Source organism: Narcine bancroftii, chromosome 6 (genome assembly GCF_036971445.1).
Source record: "Narcine bancroftii isolate sNarBan1 chromosome 6, sNarBan1.hap1, whole genome shotgun sequence".
Lineage (NCBI taxonomy): Eukaryota > Metazoa > Chordata > Chondrichthyes > Torpediniformes > Narcinidae > Narcine > Narcine bancroftii.
This window is the reverse complement of record NC_091474.1, coordinates 69,158,910-69,185,091: the sequence shown is the minus strand read 5'-3', so window position 1 is coordinate 69,185,091 and position 26,182 is coordinate 69,158,910. Positions and strand designations below refer to the sequence as shown.

At 41.4% G+C, this 26,182-nt stretch overlaps 1 protein-coding gene across 1 annotated transcript in view; it reads right to left on the bottom strand.

Moving 5' to 3' along the window:
* LOC138736174 (CUB and sushi domain-containing protein 1-like) overlaps positions 1–26,182 on the bottom strand; it is a 2,349,200-nt gene that overhangs the window by 680,193 nt on the left and 1,642,825 nt on the right. The window contains exons 23-24 of the mRNA XM_069885244.1: positions 20,713–20,882; positions 14,004–14,160 (exon numbers count right to left, since the gene is read on the bottom strand). Coding sequence (XP_069741345.1) covers positions 14,004–14,160; positions 20,713–20,882 — 327 coding nt within the window. The remainder of the gene's footprint in view (positions 1–14,003; positions 14,161–20,712; positions 20,883–26,182) is intronic.

The window sequence follows — 26,182 nt, the reverse complement described above, 5'->3', positions numbered from 1 at the left end:
GTCTGGAATTTCCGATTTTAAACCACGTAATTTTTGCAGATTAAGGTATAATTGGTGCAGTAAATTCCCTTGTACCAATCTGTATTTGACATTAATAAATGATGTCATATTATCAGAGGACAATCTTGACCAATATTGATCTTGAATCTTTTTACCCAAGTGTGAAAATCTTACTTTTTATTGTATCTGAGGATCAGATGGGTTTCATAAAATATCATTATTCATATTTCAATAATCACCTTTTATTGTATATTATATATTCCCCTTTGTTTCTGCTTTGGAATGTGTTATTCCCTTAGATACTGAAAAACCTTTTGATAGAGTTGAATGGGAATATTTACATGCAATATTAGAAAGGTTTAATTTTGGCCCCATATTTATTTCATGGATTAAGTTATTACCTCCTGTTGCTTCTATTTGTAAAAAATATTTTACTTATAATTTTTCAGGCTCAGACTCAATGATTTACAACTCTGTCATCAACAATAATTACAGATCTATGCTGTTTACAAATTATCCTTACCTAATCCATACAAATTTTTAATCTAATCCAAACCTAATAGCCCTTGCACTTTCTCCTTCCCCTACCTCGTATCCTAAACATCAAACACATAAACCAAACAACCAAAGAAAAAAACCATTTAGACATTAAAACATCCATAACATGGGAGTAAAATATATTGGGGAGCTATGGGTGCAGCGGCGAGGAATCAGGCGGATTTTCCTTTGTTCCCTGACTTTCCCCTGTTGGACTGAGGTGGATCCCTCGCCTCCTCTCCCAACAAAATTGGGGACGGGTTGAGGCGGGCTGGGCCCTGGACATATTATCTTTTTTTTCCACAGCCATGCTCCTATATGGTTCAGGTACAGCTGCCCAGTTTTGTGGAAGGTGCCGTACCTTCCCCTCAAGTTATAAGTAATTTTCTCCAGGGGAACACAAGCCTGCAACTCCTTGCTCCATTGCACAATACTCAGGTAAGAGTCGGACTTGCAAGTAACTACTATGCCCTTCCTTCACACCGCCAATGTGATCATTATGAATTGAATTTGGACAGCTTTATTCTAAGTCTTGAGTCCATTATATTGCCCAACAGGAACAATTCAGGATCCTGTGGGAATTCTGTGCCTATAATTGTCCCTCGGACTTTGCCTAGTTCTGAAGGTTTTCACATTGGTACAAACACAGGTCGTGTGCACGAAGGTTCCTGTCTCAATGGCACATCTAATCCACTGATCCGACAGCTACAGCTTGGACCTGTAAACTCTTTGCAGTGTCAGGAATAGCTGGTGCAGGAAATTATGCTGCACCATCCTGTGTCTTGCATTGATTACCATTGTCATGCTAGTCCAGCACAGGTTGGACCAGCACCGCTCATCAATCATTATTCCTAAGTCTGACTCCTACCTCTATCTCAATTTATGAAGACCTTGTTTGGGTCCTTCCGCTTGGAGCAGGAAATACATTGCTGAATGAATTTCCGGATGATCCCCTTTCGAATCAAGGTCTCTATGTCACTGCACTTTGGTAGGAAACTAATTTGTCTCGCAAAAAATATCTTATCTGAAGGTGGAATGTGTTATTTGATAAACCATACTTGTGCTTAAGCTGCTCAAATGACATCAATTGTCCCTGCTCGAAACAGTCCTTTATGCATCTGACACAATTTCTTACTCTTCTTCTTTGGCTTGGCTTCACGGACGAAGATTTATAGAGGGGTAATGTCAACGTCAGCTGCAGGCTCGTTTGTGGCTGACAAGTCCTATGTGGGACAGGCAGACACGGTTGCAGCGGTTGCAAGGGAAAATTGGTTGGTTGGGGTTGGGTGTTGGGTTTTTCCTCCTTTGTCTTTTGTCAGTGAGGTGGGCTCTGCGGTCTTCTTCCATGGAGGTTGCTGCCCGCCAAACTGTGAGGTGCCAAGATGCACGGTTTGAGGTGATATCAGCCCACTGGCGGTGGTCAATGTGGCAGCAACCAAGAGATTTCTTTAGTCAGTCCTTGTACCTCTTCTTTGGTGCACCTCTGTCTCGGTGGCCAGTGGAGAGAATGCCATATAACACGATCTTGGGAAGGCGATGGTCCTCCATTCTGGAGACGTGACCTACCCAGCGCAGTTGGATCTTCAGCAGCGTGGATTCGATGCTGTCGGCCTTTGCCATCTCGAGTACTTCGATGTTGGTGATGAAGTCGCTCCAATGAATGTTGAGGATGGAGCGGAGACAACACTGGTGGAAGTGTTCTAGGAGCCGTAATTCTATATTATCTAAACCTTTTAAACTTTATCATGGGGCTACAAAGGGATGCCTTCTTAGTCCATTGTTGTTTAAAGTAGTCTTAGAACCTCTGGGGCTATTGCACTTAGAGAATCTCAGGATATTTCAAGTACTTTAAGGGGAGGGTCGGTTCATAAAGTTTCTCTTTATGTTGATGACCTTTTGCTTTTTGTATCACATCCTAACTCCTTAATTCCTGCTAAACTAACATTATTTCAGCAATTCAGTCACTATTCTGGATATAAATTAAATTTACAAAACAAAAAATTATTTCTTTTGAACACTCTAGCCCACACATGTCAAACTCTGGCTCGCGGGGCATATAATTATATTTGGCCCGCAAGATCATTTCAAAAATGTATCAGAGTTGGCCCGCCCTGCAGCGAGAGCCGATGCTGTTTTTTGGTAATGTCACCCTCACCATCCTCCCCCTTCATTGCACATCCTTCCCCACCCCCTAACTATCCCCTCCCCCCTAAAACCACCCCCCTTAAAAGATAGCCAGAATATTCTCAAAAAGGAATCCAGAATGGTAAAGTTCCACAAACCTTCTGCTGGGAATCCTAACAACATCCGGGCATCAGATCCACGGGACACGGAGGGAGTAAGAGTGTTGCAGGTTGACCGTGAAAACTTTGAGAACGGGGAAAACAAAATTGTAACACGAGAAGTCTGTCGATATCATCAGCCGGCAAGCCAGTTGGAAGGCTCCCCGCACAATCAGTCACTTCTCCCACCTGTCGAGCGGTGCGGCGGATTGGCGAGCACCTGTGATTTCCTGTCGGCGCGACGGACATGGCAGGTTGCGTACGGCCCCCGCTGTTCCGCAAAGGCTGATCGGCAGCGCGCTGGGCCTGAGTGGGTGGGTAAGCAGGGGTGGGCAAGCAGGGGTGGGCAGAGGGTGTAGGTGAGGAATAATGGACAGGGGAAGTTATGGTGGTGTGAGGGGCAGTTAGAGGGAGGGATGAGTAGAAGGAGCGGTGGATAGGGAAGAGGTAAAAGGGGAGGGGCAGGGCGAGTAGGGGAGGGGTGATTAGAGGGTGAGAGACGGGTAGAGGGAGGAACAGATTGAGGGGAGAGGCAGTAGAGGGACGTGTATAGGATGGGGTGGGTAGAGGCAGAGCGAATGGAGTGAGGGGTGAGTAGAGGTTGGGTAAAGGACTGGTCAGGTAGAGGGATGGTGGGTAGAGGGTGAATAGAGGCCTAGAGCCTGAGGAGTGAGCAAGAAATGCTGAGTCCTGATGCAAGCCAAAATGGACATAGCCTGTGAATGCTGACTACATCTCCACAGGGACCAAATAGGTTTCCCTCAGGTCAAGCAAAGGGTGAACTTGAGCTACCTACTCCTGACCTGTAACATTATCCTCCTAACGTTATATCCTAAAGTTTAACATTACATATGTTGAAAGAAGAGAAAACATGCAGATGTTGTTGAAAATTTTCAATAAATATTTAGTTCGGCCCTCGACTTAGTCCAAGTTTTTAATTTTGGCCCTCCGTGAATTTGAGTTTGACACCCCTGCTCTAGCCCATTGCTTTTCCTTTTAAGATTGTTAAAACCCAATTTACGTACCTTGGTGTAACAATTACTAAAAGTTACAAACATCTGTTCAAAGATAATTTCCTTGCCTTATTAAATCAGGTGAAGAAATCTTTATCCCAGTGGTCTCTTCTTTTGATGTCCTTAATTGGATAAATTAATTTCATAAGATGAATATTTGACTTTTTTCATATATTTTGGTCTTGTTCAACCCTTGCTATGTATTGAGAAGGGGTTTTTAGTACTTTTGCAATAATTATCAATGTTAACTGAGCATTGGACCCGCTGGTGGCCTTGTTTGGGATGGTTGAAAAGCAGGCAGTAAAAATTGTCTTCATTTCAACGTCATGTACTAGCGTTTGCCTCTTTCATTGCGAGACAAGTTATTTGATCAAATGGGAAGATGCAGTTCCTTCCACTCATAATCAACGGTTAGATAATTTGATGTCATATTTAATCTTGGAGAAAATAAGATGTTCCTGGAGAAAATAAGATGTTCTACAAGTGGCTTGAATTTAAACTTTTTTGAATTATTTTCACAGCCTCTCATGGGAATCGTAATCAGGTTCCTTGTAATTCTTGTGATTATGCATTTCTTTTTATTTCGACTGACAGTTTTATTTTCTATATTGCCATGCAACTTGAGAATGGTTTGGGCTTTAGATTAATTATATTGCTTTTTTCCTCTTTTCCTTTATTTCAGTTTACCTATGTATAATACTGTTGAATAAGAATTCTTTATTCTCTGACATAGTGTGCTTGTCTGTTCTAATCTTCTTTGGCTTGGCTTCGCGGACGAAGATTTATGGAGGGGTAAACGTCCACGTCAGCTGCAGGCTCGTTTGTGGCTGACAAGTCCGATGCAGGACAGGCAGGCACGGTTGCAGCAGTTGCAAGGGAAAATTGGTTGGTTGGGGTTGGGTGTTGGGTTTTTCCTCCTTTGTCTTTTGTCAGTGAGGTGGGCTCTGCGGTCTTCTTCAAAGGAGGTTGCTGCCCGCCGAAATGTTCTAATACAGTTATCATTAATGCACAGCATCATTCCTTTATGTGTGTTTGTCCTATTATGTAAAATTCAATTAAAATATTGAAAAAGAAAAAAAGAAAGGCAGCGTGGGTTTCAAACCCCAGTCCCGATCGCTGGTGCTGTAACAGCGCTGCACTAACCGCCACACTAAGTGTGTCACCGCTATCTCTCCCATTCTCTGACACTCCAGAGAATAACCTTTCCCCTCAAGTTAGCTCCTCAAGTCCTAGCAACATTCTTGTACATCTTCTCTGCATGCTTTCAATCTTATTTTTTCATTGCTGTGGTGAGGTGACCAAACATTCATACAATACCCCAGATTTGGACTCATCAGTGCATCTTATAACTTCACCATAACATCCCAGTTCTATCTCCTACCCAAGATTCACAAACCCAATTGTTCTGGTTGACCCATTGTTTTACTTTCTCCTTCCCCACTGAACTTGTGTTATCTTAACTCAACTCCCATGTTGTCCCCCTGATCCAGTCCCTCCCCATCTACATCCATGTTACTGCACATGCCTTTCACCACTTCAAACGTGTCCAGTTCTCTGGACTCAAACACCTCATTTTCACAGTGGACATTCAATCTCGATACACATCCATTCCCCATACTGGGGATCTCAAACCTCTTTGTTCCTTTCTTGACAACAGACCCAACCAGTCTCGCTCCACCACCACTCTCCTCCATCTGGCAAACTTGTTCTCATCCCACTTTCTCCATCTCAGTAAGGTAGCCATGGGTACTCGCATAGGTCCAAGCTGTGCCTGCCTTTTTATTGGCGCTATGGAGCAATCTATTCTACAAGTTTACATAGATAGGCAAGGCACTTCAACCCTTCTTCCACTGCATCAATTACAGCATTAGTGCTGTTTTCTGTCCCTCTGATGACCTTGTCAACTTCATCCACTTTGCTGCTAAATTTCACCCTCACCTCAAGTTCAATTCATCCACCTCTGGAAACACTCTCCCCTTTCTCCAACTCTCTCTCCATGTCAGGAGAAAAACATTTTTTTTACACACAAACCCATCAACTCCAACAGTTAGCTCAACCACACCTCTTAACACCCTACTTATTCTACTTATTTCTCTCAATCCCTCTGCCTCAGTCACATGTGCCACCAGGATGACATCTTCCAAGATGCCTTTCAAAAAAGAATGTGACTTCCCCTTGTTATGAAATAACAACCCTCTCAATTTTGTTAGGGACTAAAGAGACTTTGTTAGCACTAACAAAGGAACAGCAATGGAAAATTCACCAGACAATGCTAAACTCAAAATAATAGAATTTTTATTAAACTATAACATGACATTTCTAACTTATCTCTAACTTAAACTCTAACTTTAAACCCCCAAATGCAAATGTAAGTGTGTGTGTGTGTGTGCGTGTGTGTGTGTGTGTGTGTGTGTGTGTGTGTGTGTGTGTGTGTGTGTGTGTGTGTGTGTGTGTGTGTGTGTGTGTGTGTGTGTGTGTGTGTTTGTGTGTGCATAAGTCCCAAACTCTAAAAAGTTAATTTTAGAACTTCAGCATCATTTTAGTCTTGCTTGAAGGTCTTAACTTTTCAGTTCAGAAATAATTATAAAGCGCTCTTAAACATCATATCTCAGGCCTCTTTAAACTCACAATTCTTTCAATGAGCTGTCCTTTTGAGAGATTTTCCTTCATGAGTGATTTCACAAACTCCCTCTTAAGTTGCCTGTTTACTTCTTTTGAATCTCTGTTCCCAACATTGAAACTCCCCTATTTATCTTAAAGAGAGAGTCAGAAGTGGGCTTAATTATTTCAACGTCACTTATTCTGTGTTCCCCTTTTCAGGAGTAACATAGGCAGCTGATGGAAATATTGCTGCTGGTTGGTTCTGCTTCTTAACAGACAGTAGGTTTTCTTCAACTGAATTATTTGTCTCCTATTTCAATAGTATATTTCTGGCAAATCTTTCATGTCACATGGTATGTGACATCCTGACTTTGAGTTCATAATGTCTGATGTGCTAAAAGCATCTAAGCACATATTTACATAATCAAAGTAATTAGCTTTGTTTGATGTTTCTCTCCTTCGCAGCTATCTGGAATTTACTAACAATAACTTCTTGTATACTCAAACAAGCAATCCATTGTCCCATTTATCTCAAGAAGCATTATATAAAAAAAATCATCTCTTCTCTTTGCAATGCAATAGCAGACTCTTTCAAACTGGCTTCTGTGGTCAGTAGTGTTTAAAATGCAAATATTTTTGTTGATGTTGCCAACCACCAGCTGCAAAGAGTCATTTGTGTTTAAAATGCTAATGTGTTGTCTTTGTGCCCCTGTAACTACCCAAAATTAACCTATTAAACCATATCTAGATGAAATATAGTTTTAACATTAAACTCAGGATTAATATTAATGAACATCTACCATCAACTCAGTTCTTACCTGTATCCCCTCTATTTCCCATGCATCTACTCTGGCCCCCTCCACCCTGACATGCAGCAAAAACAGTATTCCTTGTCCACACCTACCACCCCATCACCCTTCATATCCAATATTTTATCCTCCACAATTTCCACCACCAACAATGTGACCCCACCACAAGATAATTCTTCTCCTCTCTATCGCCCCCCCCCCAAGTTAACCGCAAGGGCCACTCCCTCATCTGCTCATCCCTTCCCAATTATTGTCCATTCGGTTCATACCCCTGTGATTGCAAGAAATGCTACATGCATCCACACCTCCTCCCTCATCACGATTCGGGGCCCCAAGCAGTCCTTCCAAGTGAAGCAACATGCTACGTGAAATTGCTGGCGTCATCTATTTTACCTGGTGTTCCTATTAGAGACACAGGACGCAGATAGGGAGGTTGTTTCGTTGAGCACCTTTGTTCTTTCAACTGATTAATGGGGTCTCCCTGAGGCCAACAAATTCAATTCTGCATTTCATCCCCACATATCCACCCACGGCCTCATGTACTGCCCAATCAAGGCCACCCACAAATTGGAGGAATAGAACCTACTACTCCGTCTGGGCACTCTGCAACTAAACAATATTAACATCAACCTCCAATTTCTGTAAAACCTCTCCGAATCTCTTTCCTTCCCTATCCTTCTGTCTAATTTCCTTCAGCTCCCTATCCCCTTCCCTTCTCTCTCTGATCAGAGCTACCCCCTACCCCATCACTCAGCTTTCTTTCTCTTCTACCCTCCCATCTGTATCTATCTATGACCTTTTTCCTGTTAGCCCGTACAGCTTCCCTGCCCCTTTCTCCCCCCCCCCACCTTTTTATTCACATGCCTGCCTGCTTTTTGTTCATATGTTGACAAAGGGCTTAGGCCCAAAACATTGGTTATGCTTTACTACCTACACAGGTTGATCCCAACTTACGACGGGGTTCAGTTCCGGGACTCATGTCGTAAGTTGAAATTATCGTAAGTCGGGGAATATGTGTACAGAAAAAAATGATACTGTAACAGTCTTATCATGCATTTCTGGAATAAGCCACAAAAAAAATCACTGAAAACAGGGTGTAGATGCAGGTAGGCTGGCACGTCGGGAACTTGGATGCGCAGGGGGCCGGAGAGAGGATGTGCGATTGGGTGCGCGGATGCAACATGACCCTGTTATTGAGTTTCTACAACACTTTTGTGTATCCCAGCATTTGCACACATTCCTGTTTAACTCCTGTACTCTACATTTCAAGAACCACTCTTGTTTCCATCTATATCCAGAGGGACCTGGACTTTATATTAAGGTTGGTCCTGACCGAGCCTTCAAAGGGCCTGCACCCAGCTTCAGTGCACTCGTGCACCTGAGGTTGTGCTAATTGGCAGTATTCATGCAGACTTTTTAATTCAGTACTGGAAGACCAATGAGTTTCAGGCAAGACTCCACTGACCAGCTGATATTTGTCATAAATGTGTGACCCCGGTGAGCAGTTTTCGGGACACAACTCTTGGGACAAACTACAGCTGGGACCACTCATGGAATCTGCACCCATTGTGCTGCAATGTTTCATTTAATCAAAGCAGGAACCACCTTTTTACTAGTTTTGACCACAAGCCCAGACTAAATGATGAAATGCCAGAAGAATAACCTCATCGTTTTTTTTGCATCGATACCAACTGCCGTTGAAGGTGTTAATTGCATCCAAAATTGAATTTGCTTCTCAAAGTAAATATGTCTCAAATTTCAATTCCACTCCTTTGCACATCACACTGAATGTAAGATCTGTCATGACCAATACAATAGGGCGCCACTTCAAAACATGTATTTTAAGAAGAAGACTTGTTTTCAAAGCTATTACATAATATTTGTCATGATGGTTTTCTAATGCAATTGCATTAATGTACCTCAGTGCGAGCAGTTCCACCATCTGCGGGTAGCCCAATTATAAATGAAGAAAAAATAGATATTTGAAGCCTGAATTCAGAAGCTTTTCAGAACCCCATACTTGCCATAAACAGAATAATTGCATATGTAAGGTTAGTGACATGGTAGAATCTGTGGGTGGCTCCATCTCCTTCTACAATGACTTTTAAAGTCAGCATTAATGAAGCAACTGAACTTGAGGGGCATATAATTTGTACTTCAAATTTTGCAATCTCATAAGCCAAAGCTTGAGGCCAAAACATTTTGAGCATGGAAACTTCACCTGAAATGAGAAAGTCATTGAACTTGGCTGAAGCAAAGTTTTGCATGCTGTAACCAGTTTACATATATATTTTTTTATTTTAATTTTTTTAGATAAACAGCACGGTAACAGGCCATTTTGGCCCACGAGTCTGTGCTGCCAAATTAACCTACGATTCGATGGGTGGGAGGAAACTGGAGCCCTCCCGGGAAAGCTCAGGCAGACACAGGAAGAACGAACAAACTCCTTACGGACAGCGCAGAGATTCCCACCCCGTTCGCTAGCGCTATCAAGATGCTACACTGACCGTGCTGTCGTGCAGTTGTGAAGGTTTCTCCAGGATTTTAGTTCACTGGCGTTCTCAGGCTCAGGATTTCCTGGGAGCATTTGATGCCTCTAACCCTGCTGGTCCACACTGATTCCCAGAGGCAACTTAATCATTGAAGCTGGCCTTCCATTTGTAATTAACACAAGGACGCTTTGACGGTCTGTTAAATCACGCCACAGGCTAAACTGTCCAAGCTGCTAAACAACTAGAGAATATGAAAGGTTGATCCCTGGGATAAGGTGGTTGCTTCCTTGAAATTATAAAACGGTAGGGCAGAATTAGACCCACCAAATCTAATCATGGCTGATGAATTTTTTTTTTCCTTTCCACCTCATTCTTCTGACACCTCCACCCTTATTAATCAGGAATCTATTAACCTCTGCCAATAACTTGGCCTCTGCAGCCATGTGTGACAATGAATGCCATAGATTCACCACCTGCTGGCTGAAGAAATTTCTCCTCATCTCTGTTTTAAAGGGACGTTCTTTTATTCGGAGGCTGTGCCCGCAGGCCACAGACACCTCCACCACTGGAAGCACCTTCGCCAGGTTCACTCGGTTCAGCCACAACAATACTCATTAGGTTTCAATGAGATTTTCCCACTCATGTCTCCAAATTCTAGGAAGTAACAATGGTTTTTACAGATATTGAAAAACTATTAAAAACCAACCACTGAGGAGTGGATTTCAGAGATAATTGGGTTTAGAGTAGAGGAGATCCGAAGTAAATTGTTTACACCCACATGAGGCATTGAATCTGGAACACACTGCCCGAGTAGGTAGTGGAGGCAGAGATTCTTCCAAATAAAAGTATTTGGATGAGGAATTGAATGGTAAAGGTTAAGAAAGCTGCATTAGCAAGTGGGATTCCTTGATGAAGGGTTCAGGCCCACAACATTGGTTATGCTTCTTTATCTTTGCTGCTATAAAAGACTTGCTGAGTTTCTCCTCAATTTTGTATGAACTTAGTGCAGATACGGTGGAGCGAAGGATCTCTTTCTGACTTGCGTGACTCGATGAATCTGTTGATGTAATGAAGTTGCTAAAACAACTCCGGGTCCAACCGTGTTCAGTGGAGAGATTTCTCAGGGCTTCCCCCGGGAAACCACAGGAAGCTGTCTCTCCATTACCAAACCTGGCACAGAATCCATGCATCTTGGATTTTGCCAGTTGGCTGAACTCACTTGGAAGACCAGCAAGTGATGGGCAGGTCCAAAGCAAAGTGATGATGTTCCAGCAGCTGCTGATATTCATTTCTCTGTTACCAGGAAGACCTGAGTCCTCTGTTACACAGTGATTGGCATTGGGGTTCGAATCTCACGCTGTCTGTAAGGAGTTTGTACATTCTCCCCAACACTGCATGGGATTTCCCCAGGAGCTTCCGTTACCTCCCACCTTTCAAAACCTACTGGGGGTGGAGGATAATTGGGTATAAATTGGGCGGCACGGACTTGTGGTTGTGAAATGGCCTGGTACCGTGCTGTATGTAAGTCTAAATTTAAATTAAAAAAAAATAAAATACTTGCAACAAACCACACTGAGGATTACTGCACCTCTCTTGGTTTCAAGACACTGCAGTTATGGTCTGACTAGGTCTTTAATCAATTCAAGAAATGCCATGCACAGATTGACTGAGGCAAAACCGAGAATATCTGAGGATTGACATTCTCGGTGTTGTACCCAGAAGGCTCCAGAGAGCTTCCCCTCCACTGGCAAACTCCACAAGGGATCCAACCTTGGAGGATGATATCAAGGACCTTTCTGGAAGGCAGATTCATTCAGTGTTTGTGCACACTCAGATCCCAGACTCGATGCTAACTCCCTGAGGAAATGCCATCGATAATCCTTGTGAGTACCAGCTTTTATCAGGAAATCTGGGCCAACTTTGATCAGCCCCATTGCCTAACAACAGAAGTATTATTTTTGGTGGAATGTTCTTTAATATATACAGCTGTACTTGCTTGCAAACTTCCAAAGTGCATTTGGTGCCTGACCTGCACCCTATACCAACACAGCTTGACATTTTCTATTCCACCTTACCAGCATCTGTGCTTTCATTTGTTTTGCTTTCTGACACAGCATTTAATCCAACTGGATGCTTGTAAGTACATATTTCAACCCTGCTGGATGTTAGACCCAGCAGCTTCCAACACATTTCTGAGCACAATTCTGCTCACAAACCTCTCCACTTTTCAATTAGAGCAAGGCCAGCTGGAGGGCCAAGTGCAGATCTACCATTTCAAATACAGCAGAAGCCCCGGGAGACAGATCTTTTCACACCAAGTGAATGAAAGACATGAGGAGCAAATGGCAACATAAGCCTGAAACAAGCATCTGAAATTTACCATGCACTGTGTGGATTTACCATTCAAAGCATCGTGTGATGCCTTAGTCAGAAGAAGGGTTGGTAAATCATTTGTAATAAAGTCATCTTCATAAAAAATCTGAACTTTTAACACTTCAATTTGAAAAAGGACATGAAACCATGCAGCCATATTGACCATCTTCTACACTGCTGCTACTTGCACGGACATAGTGTATATTTTTAAATTTTCGTTGCCATTCAATGCCAATTGTTAGAACTGAGGCACCATCTCCAAATGGATCAAGAAAACTGTGAGGACCCATGCCAAGTCGACAGAGGTGCATTCCTACAAATCCCAACAAGCTCCTACTGAATAACTTTCATAGAACAGTAACAGCAAGTTGTCAGAACACTCCATTTCTGTCACATCGCACAAAGCAACACCAAAGAACTGATAGAAGCCGATGGAAATTCACCATCTTAGGAGCCCACATTCAACTTCCAAACTTCACCAAGAGGGTGGGCACAATCCTGGAATGCAGAAGTGCCTGGGATAGTTTCAACTCTCAGCTAACTGTCTCCCACACAATCAATTCAACCACGTCACGGAAACCTGTGAATGTTGGGAGCGTGTCATCAGGCAAAATTGGGAAAGCTGTGGAAGTGCACGATGAAGAGGAGAGAGATTAATCAAGGTGAGGTGTGTGTGTGTGTGTGTGTGTGTGTGTGTGTGTGTGTGTGTGTGTGTGTGTGTGTGTGTGTGTGTGTGTGTGTGTGTGTGTGTGTGTGTGTGTGTGTGTGTAAGTTTGTGTTTGAGAATGTGAGTAAATGAATGAGAGACAGAGGGAGGGAAGAGAGTGTCCTTTGAATCTGAGTCCCGAGTAATGCAGCAAAGAGGGGTGGCAGAACAGTGCCCACCCGAGATGTTTTAATGGGGTCACTGATGACATAGGAAAAGAAAAGTGCAAGGATATGAGTTGTTTTACTTTATCTTCATATTTTAGTTCGTTGGAGTAAGTTTTTTCAATTCTTTGTGTTTTAAAATTTGTCTTAATTATGCCTCCTTTAGAGACAGTTTCATTGGGTGTGAAAAATAATGGCATGTGGAATATAATGAAAGCAAATGTCGGGCATTCACTTCGGCAGAAAGGAAACATGAGCATCAGGTTATGTCAATGTTGTGAGGCATCAAACTCTGTTCAGGGAGAGGTATTGGTGACCTCTTCCACAAAACAAGGCCCTACGCAGATGCAGAAATGGATTAAAAAAGCAAATGAGATATTGGTTTTTCAATGTGAGGGAAATTAAATTAAAGGGAAAGGTTGGGGGGAGAGAGGTTGGGCTTGCTCCAATTTTTACATGGCTTACTAACACAACATGAAAATGATTCAGGCTAGTTTTGCCCTCCTTATTTGAGAATACCCCCTCAGGCACGGCTTGTCAAATGTTCAATACATTTAGTACTTTTCCCTCACTCTGCCACCCTTCTCTAGTTTGAATTGCTCCTTAGAATAAAGCACACTGATTAAGCTTTTGTTCACCAGTCTTAATATCTCTTTACCACTCACAAGGCTCTTGTGAAAGTAGAGTGGAATATATCATTCACCAGAGCATACAAATATGGGTTGTTACAGAAGGTGTAAATATGTATCAAAAGTCACAATAACTAATCTATTTATATTTCACGAGTCAAAGCAATGCTGCTTTTTTCAAACTCAACAGGCTCAGCGAGCTGTCATCTATGGGGAAAGATGTTGCCTTCATTAGCTGCAGGGAAGCAGCATTATTTTCACATTTTTGTTCCTTCCAGACAACAGAATGAATTATGATGTGTGATGATGTAACAGCTCCTCTTAAGTTCAAATCTATCTAACCATCCAAGAAGCCATCACCGTGCAAATAATCCTCAATATAATGCACTTCTCTTACTGGTATATGTCAAGTCGAATCCTTGGTCAGTCCCTGTTCCGTTTGTGTTAAATTCCAGCCACATGTGGTTCGAAGTGCTGTTTAAGGTAACTCCCAGCAATTCGGATTTGGTAAAAACCCCCAGGCGACGAAAGGAATGATCTTTTCCATCATACACCTGAAAAATAGAAAGCCGATATTTAGAAAAGCACCGAGTGACTTCAAAATAACCTCAAACTTAACGAACAGGATCTAAATCTCATTTCATTTTGGTCAAATCTTGACAGGGTGAAAAATGAGGGAATATGGAAATAACTGGAGAGTTTGAAACATCCAATCCGAGATTAGTTGCCTTTTACCTTAGGGGTGGCTCAGGCCCAAAGCATTGATTACCCTCCACTTCCTATGGAGGTTGCATGGCCTGCTGAGTATGACCATCAAATTTGTGGATTGCACTCGATAGACTCTGGCATTTGCAGACTTTCTTGTTCAGTCTCTGTTTCCAATCAGATCTCCTTCCCCATCACCAGTTCCATTAAATCTTGCCATTAAATTCATCTAAAGCTGTCAGAAAATCCTTGTGCAAGGGCGATAAGGTTGGATGTTGATGTATACTTCTTGGCAAAACACAATTCAATCGAGGCACCTCGCTTCCTGGTTAACATTGTCTCAATTTTACTTTTGACTGGCTGGAAGATTTCAAGACTGTAGCAGGACAACTGAGTACTTAGCGCGAGGAGGAGGGATTCCTCTCAAGTTTCTGTCTTGGATTAGCCCCAACTGTCTTTATGGTATTTGCTACATTTCCTCTTCTTTTAAAAAAAAAGACCATTCCACAGGGAAGAAATAAGACAAATAGCTAACTATGGTTCTGATGAAGCTAATGTGAAATTATTTGTAAATTTGTGCAGAAGCCTATTTGAAAATAAGTGTATTTGCTTACCCCTTTGTAGTAACCTAGCACATAAATGCAGAAATAACTTTGCTTTTTTTTCCTTTTGTGGAAAAGACAACACCTAAACTTCAAAAACAAAAGTAATGTAACTTAATAAAAAGCATAAAAAGGGTTTTTGTACATCAAAATTATAATCCTTGTTTAACAAAATGAACAAATTTTATCTCTCCATCTTCAAAATATACTTTGTGCATCTTTGGGAATATTGACTTTCAAAAAAAACAAGAATTATCTGCTCGAAGCATGGATATTTGGCCTTCGGAAGTCAGTGTGCTGATGCTTTAACAAATACCCTTAACTAAAATGTCCAGTGTTTCTCACGGCTAAATTCTACTCCAATCTCTTATGGACAATGGTCTTCAAAGTGTACCCATGGCTCTTCGTCCTTAGCCCCATCTTCAACCCCTGCACTCTGTGATGTGTAAAACCACAAAATTGCTCACTGGCACATGATGGGAGGTTCCACCTGGGGCACTGGGGCGAGTCAGAGCCATAGGAGTATTTTTGGAAATAGTGAAGCTTCCACAAGGTTAGGGATGACAGGAATGATGCATCTCCTAATTATCTTCAGAGGAAGTGTTTCAAATGGACCATCAAGATATAACTCTGAGCTGCATGTCCCCAATGATCTTGTGCAGAGTCTACCATTACATTTGTACATTTTCTTGCACGACATGTGAAACAGTTAACAAGTGTTGATCCTACTTGTGTTGACCATGAGGATTCATTGAATTGTGGATGTTTTTCACACAGCGGCTGTTGAAAAGGAATTGAATTGAGTCAATGAGCATCTTTTGCAAACTCAACAGTTTGAAACAACGATACACACTTGTTCCACTTATTCCCTCAGAATTGGGAAACTCCTTTGTCATTATGCTTCCAAATTTCTAAGCGATGGCAATATGGAGACGCTGAATTAATAATTATGCAAACTGAAGAACTGATTTTAAATCCCAAAATTCCACATTCATTGAACTAGTTATAAAGTAGATTTGAAACAAGTTCATTGCAGTAATGATGAAGCAATATGTTGGATGGATTACTGAATGTAATTCTGGTTCTCTGGCACTCTGCCAATTTGATTCCTGACCAATAACAAGGTGGCTATTGCAAAATTGATTTTGAAATAGCCAAAATGTCTAATCAGCGGTTTAATTGATGAAGTTGGTTTTCCACCACTTTCTCACGTGAAGTTAGGAATGGCCAATAATGTTGCCCTTGCTATCAACATCAAGATTAATTGACACACAGACACTTGAACTCTTCCTCAGTATATTCTCACTCAGGTAAGCTTAGTATTAAAAACTTGTGTTTTTGATTCTTAGTTAATTTTGTGCCTGTCTCTTTAAGAGAACTATTATTTGTAGTGTTACCTTAGTGACTATGATGTAACATGTCCTAATATCCACCCAGGCTAAAGGTTTGCTCTAATTCTACAAAATGTGAAGGAAGCGTTAGCATGAGAAATTTTTCTTTAAATTATTTGTATCTCTTTAAGTTTTTGTATCTCTATTATAATGTTATTCACCATTATGAAAGTCTTGTTGAGAAGCTATGCAAAATGTTTTTCAGTGCTATCGACGAATTAAAACAACATAATCAACAGCCACATTGTTGGATTTGTTGGATTAAACAGATCGAAATTTGGGATATTGCAACTCACGCATTGGAAGATGATACTTTAAAATTAGGATATATGAGAATAAGAAAAGTGTCGTCTATATAGTGTACAAGCACATTCAAAAAGGGAACCTGTTGTAGGAGTCACCCACACAATGTTCTTAAAGGTAGTTCTCAAAGGAAATTGAGACATCAACATGTCATTGAGAGTTAAATAAAAACCTCCAACTTCACAGCTGGAGATACATGCAAGATACCAGGTGTATTATTATAATTTAAAGGGAAGTCAGCAGATTCTGGGGTTGTAGTGCAACACCCAATTGTGCTGGAGAAACTCAGCAGGTCATGCAACATCCATAGGAACTAAAGGGTAACCAAGGTTTTGGGCCTGGGCCCTGTATCAGGGTAAGGGCTCAGGCCTAAAATGGTGGTTACCCTTTTCTTGCTATCAGTGCTGCGTGACCTGCTGAATTTCTCCAGCACTTTTGTGTATTTCACATATCATTATCATATTTGCCTCAATGAGAAGGCTACTCTAGTAACTGATAGTTGAACTGCAAGTGACTTTATCACAAATGGGACCTACAACCACAAATTGTAGGAGAAGAATTAGGCTGTTCAGCCCATCGAGACTGTTCCATCATTCAAATAGTTTCTGATTTGTTTATCCCTGCCTTTTCCCTTTGACTCTTTTAACCCAGAACCTATGGTCCTCCACTTTCCATCTTCTGAATGACTTGACCGCTGTCTTCCCTTCTTGGGTCCCCTTCCGATCGACTTCAGCCAGCTCCTCTCTCATGCCTCCTCCAGAGTTAGGTAACAAAACATTCTACTTTTAGCTGTGCAACCAGTCCAATTTGCAAAGTAAGGAAACGAAAGGCAGTGAATTTCCATAAAAATGAGAAGCCGGAGGTGCTCAGGTCAGACAGCATCCATAGAAAGAAACAGGCAGTGAACGTTTCAGGTCAGCAGCCCACAGACGCTGCCTGACATACTGAGAGTCCCTCCACCTTCTTATTGACTGCTCAAGATTCCATCAGCTGCAGTTATTGTGTTTCTCCTATGAATTTCCAATATCTGGCAATGAGTGTAAAGGAACAAAACAAAGACATCATTGTCAATTGATTAGGAGCAAGTGTTTGACCCAAGCATGTCGTAATTGGATGTTCATCTGAACATGCTGAAACTATCTCCATTTAAACACAAAGGTCCAGCAATGCATGAATTGGAATGGGAATTAAAAATAATTCCAGGCAATCAATGATTGTTTTCATCTGGATAGGTGGGCTGAGTTTACAGGAAGATGATCTCAATGGCAACTGAAGCTTTTCATATGGATCATTAAATGTACCTTTAGTGGGAATTATATAAATCAAAACAAAGATGGGGAATCAGACTTGAATTGCCGACAAGAACTGATCTGACATGTCAGGACTGCATGACCAATACAATTAGCATAAAATATAGATTGGTGCAATATAATGTTTTGCATCAGCTGTATCTTAACCCGCAGAAATCACATAAATTAAATTCCAATATATCAGATGCGGTGAAGAAATGGGAACTTTTTTACATTCGACCTGGACGTGCTCTAAAATGCAATCCTTACGGGAAAATTGAAGAATTTTTGTTAGATCAAATTATTTGGAAACAATTACCACAAAATTCCAGAATTGATTCTCCCAAAATCCAAAATGAAACTGTCCAAGTATCAATCTGAATTTCTTAAAGTTGCACTGGCTGTGGCCAGGAAGTGTGTCGCGGTGACCTGGAAGTCTGATCCTCTGGACATAGACCGATGGAATGCGGAAACACATCATTGTGTTACTCTGGAGAAAATTACTTACAACTTAAGGAAGTATAATATGATTTTGCGGGTAGGGCAGCCGTATTTGAAGAACGCAGGGTTGAATATTTAGGGACACTTTTTCTGTTCTACATCCTGGTGCTTTCCTCTATTGGAGAAGTAGGTAAGAAAAGGAATTAGACCCTATGAACTGGATACCAGATCCTGACTGTTTGTTCTCTTTTTTTCTTTCTTTTGTTTTCTTTTTTCTTATCCATCTTTTTTTTTCTTTACTTCCAGGCTTTGTTTGGTGGGGAGGGGGATTGGGACTGTTTGGAAATAGGGACAACTTGTACAATTATTATTTTATTCATTTCAATTTATGTTTTTAAGTAATGATGAATTTGGATGCACGTTGTCCACTAAAATTAAAATAAAATATTCAAAAAGAAATATACCTTGTTAGTTCACCTTAAGCATACAGGAGGGAAGTAGATCCGTGAGTTGAGTCATGCCAAAAAAATAACCTTGCATTCAACATTAGCAAAACCAAGGAGTTGATAGCGAACTTCGGGAAGGGGAAATTAGGAGAACACAAACCAGTCCTCATCGAGGAGTCAACAGTGGAAAGCATTAAGAAATTCAAGCTCCTGGGTATCAACATCTCTGAAGATCCCTGCTAGGGCTTCCATGTTGATGCCATCACGAAGAAGGTTCTCCAGTGGCTATACTTCATGGGGAGTTTGAGGGGATTTGGTATGTCACCAAAATCTCTTGCAAATTTATACAGGTGCTTCGTGGAGAGCATTCTGACTGGTTTCATCACTCTGGTGCCAGTAGACATGCCACTGAAGAGGACAAGTAAAACCTACAGAGTTGTGAACTCGGCCAGCGCCATCACGGACATCGGGGCTCCACAGTGTCAAGGACATCTACATGAGGCAGTGTCTTAAAAAAGCAACCTCTATCATCAAGGACGCCCACCACCCAGGCCATGCCCTTTTCACACTGCTACCATTGGGAAGGAGGAACAAGAGCCTGAAGACGAGCACCCAGAAGCACAAGGACAGCTTTTTAATTTTTTAAATAAAATTAGACATACAGCACGGTCACAGGCCAATTCGGCCCGACAAATTTGTTTAGCCCATATTACTCCCCATTAACTTACACCCCATTAACCTACACCCCAATACATTTTTGAAGTTTGGGAGGAAACTGGAGCCCACATGAAAACCCACACAGACACAGGGAGAAAGTGCAAATTCCTTACAGACAGCGCAGGATTTGTACCTGGGTCCCATCGCTGGCGCTGTAAAGGCGTTTTGCTAACCACTTCGCCTTTCCTCTCTGCCATGTGATTTCAGAACGGACAATGAACCACAGATACTACCTCACTTTCTGTTACTTTTGCACTAATTTGTTTATTTTTAGATGTTATTTTATAGTAATAAATGACATGTTTATGACAATAAATTCTCATTCTGATTCACTTGTTGGCTGCATTGTGCAGTAAGGGACAAACCAAAATACATTGCAAAGAAAATAAACATTTTTTACTGTACTAAGTAATTGAGATCTCATTGCACTTGTGATTTTTTTTATCCATTAAAAATAATCTTGTTTGAATATGATACAAAAGACATGAGAGGCAAATCATGCACAGAGAATGCTGCAGATGAGGCAAATATCAGAGAATAGCAACAATGGTGTTTTCTTTTCCATCCAGCACCCAGGCAACTCCCTGATGAAGAGAATGAATGTAGGAGGAGCACATCATACAAGCCCTGATGAGAATTGGACCCCATCTCCCAAATTCAACCATCTCATGAGTAACCAGAATGTTTAAAGAAAATACTTATGGTACAGTCGTACAACACAGAAGCCCATTCCAGCCATTGCAACCCATTCTGCCCACTTACACCCAATCAACCTACATTTTTGGTGTGTTGGGGGGGGGGGGGGAAATACCACAATACGCAAAGAAAACTCACACAGGTCACTGGGATAAAATACGGACTCAAATCGATTCAAACCCGAGTCGCTGGTGTTGACCACTATGCTATCAGCACTGCCCTATAAACCAGAAATATTCGATGCCCCAATTCTCAGCCTATTTTTGGCTGGAGTTTGACAGATCAATTGTTCATGGCTTTCAGACTCTGAAAAGTTGGATTGTTTAAAGTTTGAAACCAAGTGAAAAATTGACTCAAGCAAGTTTTTCCAAAAAGATACTTGGCTCAAACTGGCACACTTTCCAAAGTTTACTATCAAAGCGTCCAATGGCGTTGATATTTTGTGGCATGATTGGCATTTGTTTGAGGGAAAAGATAAACGGAAGGAGAAGCTGTCTGCATGGAGGTCATGGTTACCTTGACAACGTCGCCCTCTTGAAGCGTAAAAGTCCTCGCATGAAGGCTGATTCCTTTGCCTGGCTGTGTCTCAATTCTGTAGATGCATTCATGATTGTTCTCATAGTTGTCTGGGTAATTTGGTGACAGCAGCTTGCCTTCGGTTGCAGTGACCGAGGCTCCACATTCAGCTAAGTCATAAATAGAAAGTGCAAGAATTAAAACATCTTTTAGAATGACTAAAAAAAACCCTTAAGTGACAACACAAATCCACTATACTTCCTGATGTAACTCTAACCAATGCTCCTCCCATGTCTGTATGGCCCCAACAAGCTGAGGCTTTGATTCAAATTCGGGAAAACTATAAGTATCATTGCGATCAGGTTTAAGATCACCAAGTTTGAGTAATTTTATAAGCTGCAAGGTCAGTTCTAAGTAATGAAACAATTTCTGAAAGTGAAGCCAAGCTCCAAACAACAATATGGAAGTTTTAAGATGACTATGAAGCCAAGTTAGAAACTTTCACAATCAGGTTCCCCATGAGACGAACATCAGCCACCCCCTGCTTGTGCAAAGTTGCACCAGCTGAAGCAAAATGTCCAAGTTGGCCTGTAAGCGATGTCAGTTTGAATTTTTCAGTGGCAAAGCTCAGGGAAAGCTGCACAAAAGCTGAATGTATTAAAGATGAAATAGCACTTCTCCCGAATCTGGTCACTGATCCCTTGTGGATATGTTCCCAATCCCATGAGGTAGTCTATTAAACTGATTAGATAGGGCACGAAATGAGACAGCAGAAATGTTGTATAAGGGTTTTAGCCACTGCAACTGAGCACACTTGCAAAGGAACTTGGACAACTATAACACTTGCAAAATCGCACCATGGATTTTCTCACTCTAATCCCAAATTTCAATTTGAGTTCTTCTATTTTCAAAAAAATTGGTATTTCACTGTTAATTTACACATCTCCCCTGGCCCCTGGTAAATTCAGTACATCAACAGCAACCAAGGATATGACTGTACAGCTAGCTCCTTAGGTTTCAAGAATTCTGCTTTAAATCCACTCAGAGGTGTAGTTCGGATGGAAGAGGGGCGCATTTCCCTTTCAACTTTTCCTTCCTCTTTTTCCCTCCCTCTCCGCAGGAATGTCCAAGTCAGGGTGGACACTCCGAGCCACCACACTGTGGCAGTAGTGGGCTATCCCACTTCAGTGTTATTCATAAAGCAGTGAACAGGGAGCCAGAGAGTTGGTCTGTCAAACTCAATTGGGAACACAGCTGGTTCCCCACTCAGTCAGCAGCAGAAAGACAGGGGGAAAATCTCAAGGAAAAGCATGCTTTATCAGTAATGGTGAACCAAGAATGGACGTGGATTTGGCAGCCGATGTCTATGTTAATTATCTTTCATGTACAGCAGAAACAGTGCATGTTCTAACAGTGGAAAACAACAGTAAATGGCACAAAAGGTAGCTGAGCTGTACAGTACCACTCTGATTATCCAAAATCGGATTCTCCAACATTCTCAATTATCTACATTTTTATAAAAAAATCAGATAAATGAGGTTATCTGAAACAAATCAGAAATCCTCATTTATCCAATTTTTTTTGAGCCAAACTGAAGGGGGACCTTGGGCTGCCGGCAGGAGCGGGGACGTTGGGCTGCAGGTGACAGAGGGAACGTTGGGCTGCCGGCAGGAGCAGGGGCGTTGGACTGCAGGTGGCAGAGGAGACGTTGGGCTGTCGGCAGGAGTGGGGACATTGGGCTGCAGGTGGCAGAGGGGATGTCGGGTTCCCAACAGGAGCGGAAACCTCAGTGGGGTGGTGTCAGTGATCAGCGGCAGCGGCAAGCAAATATTTTGGTGAGAAGTTAACATTATTTTAATGCTTAAAAGCCTTCCCTTGTTGTTTATTGTTGTGTAAACACTCATAAAAGTGATTTGCTACTGGGCTGTTTTTTTTTAAATGACCTGTTCTCTGAAAAAACGTTTATCTGAAATCACCTGACTTTACTGTACATATGCCTTCCAATGTTACAGTTATGACTGAGATTAAGTTTTAAGATAGGAGCTTGTCCAATTCTGGCAATGATGTCCATCTTAATTTTCCCCTCCAAATGATCACCATTTCTGCATTAAAGACCACTGTTAAGAAAAAAAATGAATGAAAAGTTGAAAATTATTAAAATTGGACAAGAAATTACTTTGAATAACAGAAAACATCAATATAAAAACTCAAGGGTTTGCTGTGTAACAATATTTGACGTGGAAATTGGTAGAGTTATGGATCGCGAGAAACATTATCAAGAGATATTTTAGGATACAGATTGGCCAGAGAAATGGTAAATGGAGGTTAATTTTGCCAAGTGTCGCATTCTAGAAGGCCAAAAGTAAAAGACTATTGAGAAAAATAGCATGACTCTTAGATACATTGACGTGCAGAGGGACCTTGTGGCACCAGTCCATTGCTCTCCAAAGTGGCCACACAAGTGAATCGGATGGTAAAGAAGTAAACTTCCATCAGTTTGAGCAATGAATGTAAAGGAGGGAAATTATGTTGCATAAAACTTTGGTCATGTGACTTTTAGTGCATTTTTGTTCACCACGCAATAGGAAGACCATGAAGGCCCTGGAGAGAAAGGAATAGAGCTTCAGCTGAGGATCACTTAGAAAAGAGCATCTTGACTAAAAGGATTGGGTTGGAGAGTCAGAGGCAGAAGCTTATAAATTTTATGGGAGACACTGATAAAGTGGATAGAGTCTTTTTCCAGGTTGACAAAGTGCAGGAGTCAATTGAGATATAGTTCAAAGGAGATTTGTGAGGCAAGTTTTTAGACAGAGAGCAATAGGCACCTGGAACATGTCAACAAGGGAGGTGATGGAAGCAGAGACAATAATAATGTTGAAGAGACATTTTGGAAGTCACTTAAACAGGCAGGAATATGGATAAAGTTCAAGCAGATAAAATTGGTATCATATTCCAGTGCTATCCTGTAACGTGCTTCATGTCGATATTACACAGAGCTTCACTGAGGTGTACTAAGAGGATTCCATGTGTTCCAAGTATAATTAAATATCTATGATGCCTTTGTTTCTCTGGTGATGGGAAAACAGGTAACTTTTCTGGAAGAGGGAGGACCAGGCCAGAACTTTATACCAGAGTTTATCAAGTGGACAATATTCAAGGTGGTGTAAACAAATTTTCAGTTGAAAGAAAGCTTATTGGCACTGTCAGAATTAATGTTAATTATATTCCAATGTGAAATATTCAATGTGACCTTCAACGAGCTCGCATACTTTATATCGGACAATAACTTCCCACATGAGATGCTTACCAAGACTTCTTACCATTGTAAAAGCAACACTCTCACCTCCGATACGACCAAGTAACAGAATGCTTCATTTATCTGAACCTGAACAATCACAAGGTCAAATAAAAGTCCAGTTCTACTCCCTCCACCCACTTCTTCTGTCACATTTACAGCAGTAGCAATCCAGGTTCAGATAGAGCACTGTCTGGAAGGAGTTTGTACGTCCCCCCCTCCCCTCCCGTTGCCTGCATGGATTTCGTTAGGTGCCCTGCTTTCCTCTCACCCTCCAAAACCAGATGGGATTGCTAGCTTAATTGAGTGTAATTGGACAGCACAGGTTTCAATGGTTGGAATCAACTTTGACCATGTTATGATTTAAGGTTTATTATTGACACTTTTGATTCAAATAATTTGGAGTTACCCTGTTCCTATTTATCGACTGTGACAGAATATATAGAAATATTTTGGGGAGATAAATTTTCCCAAAGTAGAGTAGGTTACATACATACACCCACTTTAAAACAGATCTTATTTGAAATACTGGAGCATTCATATCCACAGTGACTTTGCAGAAATTGTTAAGAATGCCTATGGAGACTTCACAAATTGGTGTTAATTGAATTGACATTATGGAATGAATAGACTATTGTCTTTAAAGCAACAGAAAGAGACATACTGACTCTAAATACCTTTTTGCAAGGCTTTTGAGGAGTATACAGAAAGGTCACTGATGGACTCTTGTTTACCTAAAAACAACAGATGAACCAGAAGATTGACTTCTATTGTTTGCTGGAGAAGGTCAGGTGTTTTTTTCAAGAGAGAGAGAGAGGGGGGTCACACGGGCTTTCTGGCAGTTTGAGGGTCTGTCCGTGTCTCAGAGAGAGAGGGCGACTGAACAGTGTCAGCCAGGAGAAGCTTGTTGGAACTGAAACAGAAGATCCAGAGTGGAGGATGGCCTACTCTTGTGTGTCATGCAAGAGAAGAAAATGAGCTGTCTAGTGTTTCTCTTGGAATAAACGGAACAGAAAGGAACTCTGTGATAACCTGAAAGAAAGAGGTTATTATCTGGAGAACCCTGATGGGGCAAGTTTCATCAGCAAGACATTGAGGTGGTACCTCAGTTGTGGAAATCTCTCTCTACAAAATCTACAAAGAACCTTCCTGAGTGGTAACCATTTACCTTTCGAGCACCAAAGCCTAGTGAACTTTATATATAAAGTTAAATTCTGTGCACAGTATAAGAATTGCCTGCAACCAGAGAGTTTGGAAGTGAGATTCGACTATGAACCAAAGAACTTTCTTAAAATTGCACCCACATTATATACACGTGCACTTAGAATTAGAAGGGAGTTAAGCTGGGTTAAGTTAAGTAAATTAAAAATAGAGATAAGTTAAAGTTTGATTCTGGTGTCATGCTTAAAGATAATTAAAAACAACTTTAGTTTAAGTAACTATTTGTCGTGATGAATATATGCTGGGTTTTGGGGTCATCTGGGCCCATATCAGGACATTAGGTTGATATTCCTCTTCTCTTGTCCCACCCTAGTACATCTCCAAATGCCCTTTAAACATTGTATTTGCCACCACTGCTTAGTCTGCCAGATAATTCCAAGGATTCACAATCCTTTATGTGAAAAATCTGTCCCTCCAATCTTGAAACGTATCCCCTCTTAAATTCAGCCTGTGCCCTCTCATTTGAATTTTGCCTGCCATGGAAAATTTCGAAGTTTCCATTCTATTTATGCCCCTCAGAATTTTGTAATACTCGGTAAGGTTTTCCCTCTGCCTCCTTCAACCCAGCATCAATAAGTTCAGCCCATCTAGTCTCTGCTTATAACTGCATGTCAGGCAGCATTCTGGTGAATCTCCTCTGCACTCTCCATTGCTACCATAATCTTTCTGTCATGTGGCGACACATTGCTCAAACACATTGGCCTATGAAGGCAAGCACACCAGAGGCATTTTTCATTTCTCTATTCACCTCAGTCACCACTTTCAGAGAGGTGGCCTGACTTGTAAATTATCTCACTGATACCTGAGGGAAGTATTCTTTCTTCAGCTACTCACTTGCTTCCAATATACTTGAACCTGGCTTTAGGTTCATCTGTTCATAATCCTCCTTGCCAAAGGCAACTCAGGACCCCTTTAGACACTCTTAATAAATTCAAATGACTTGATTGATGCCAT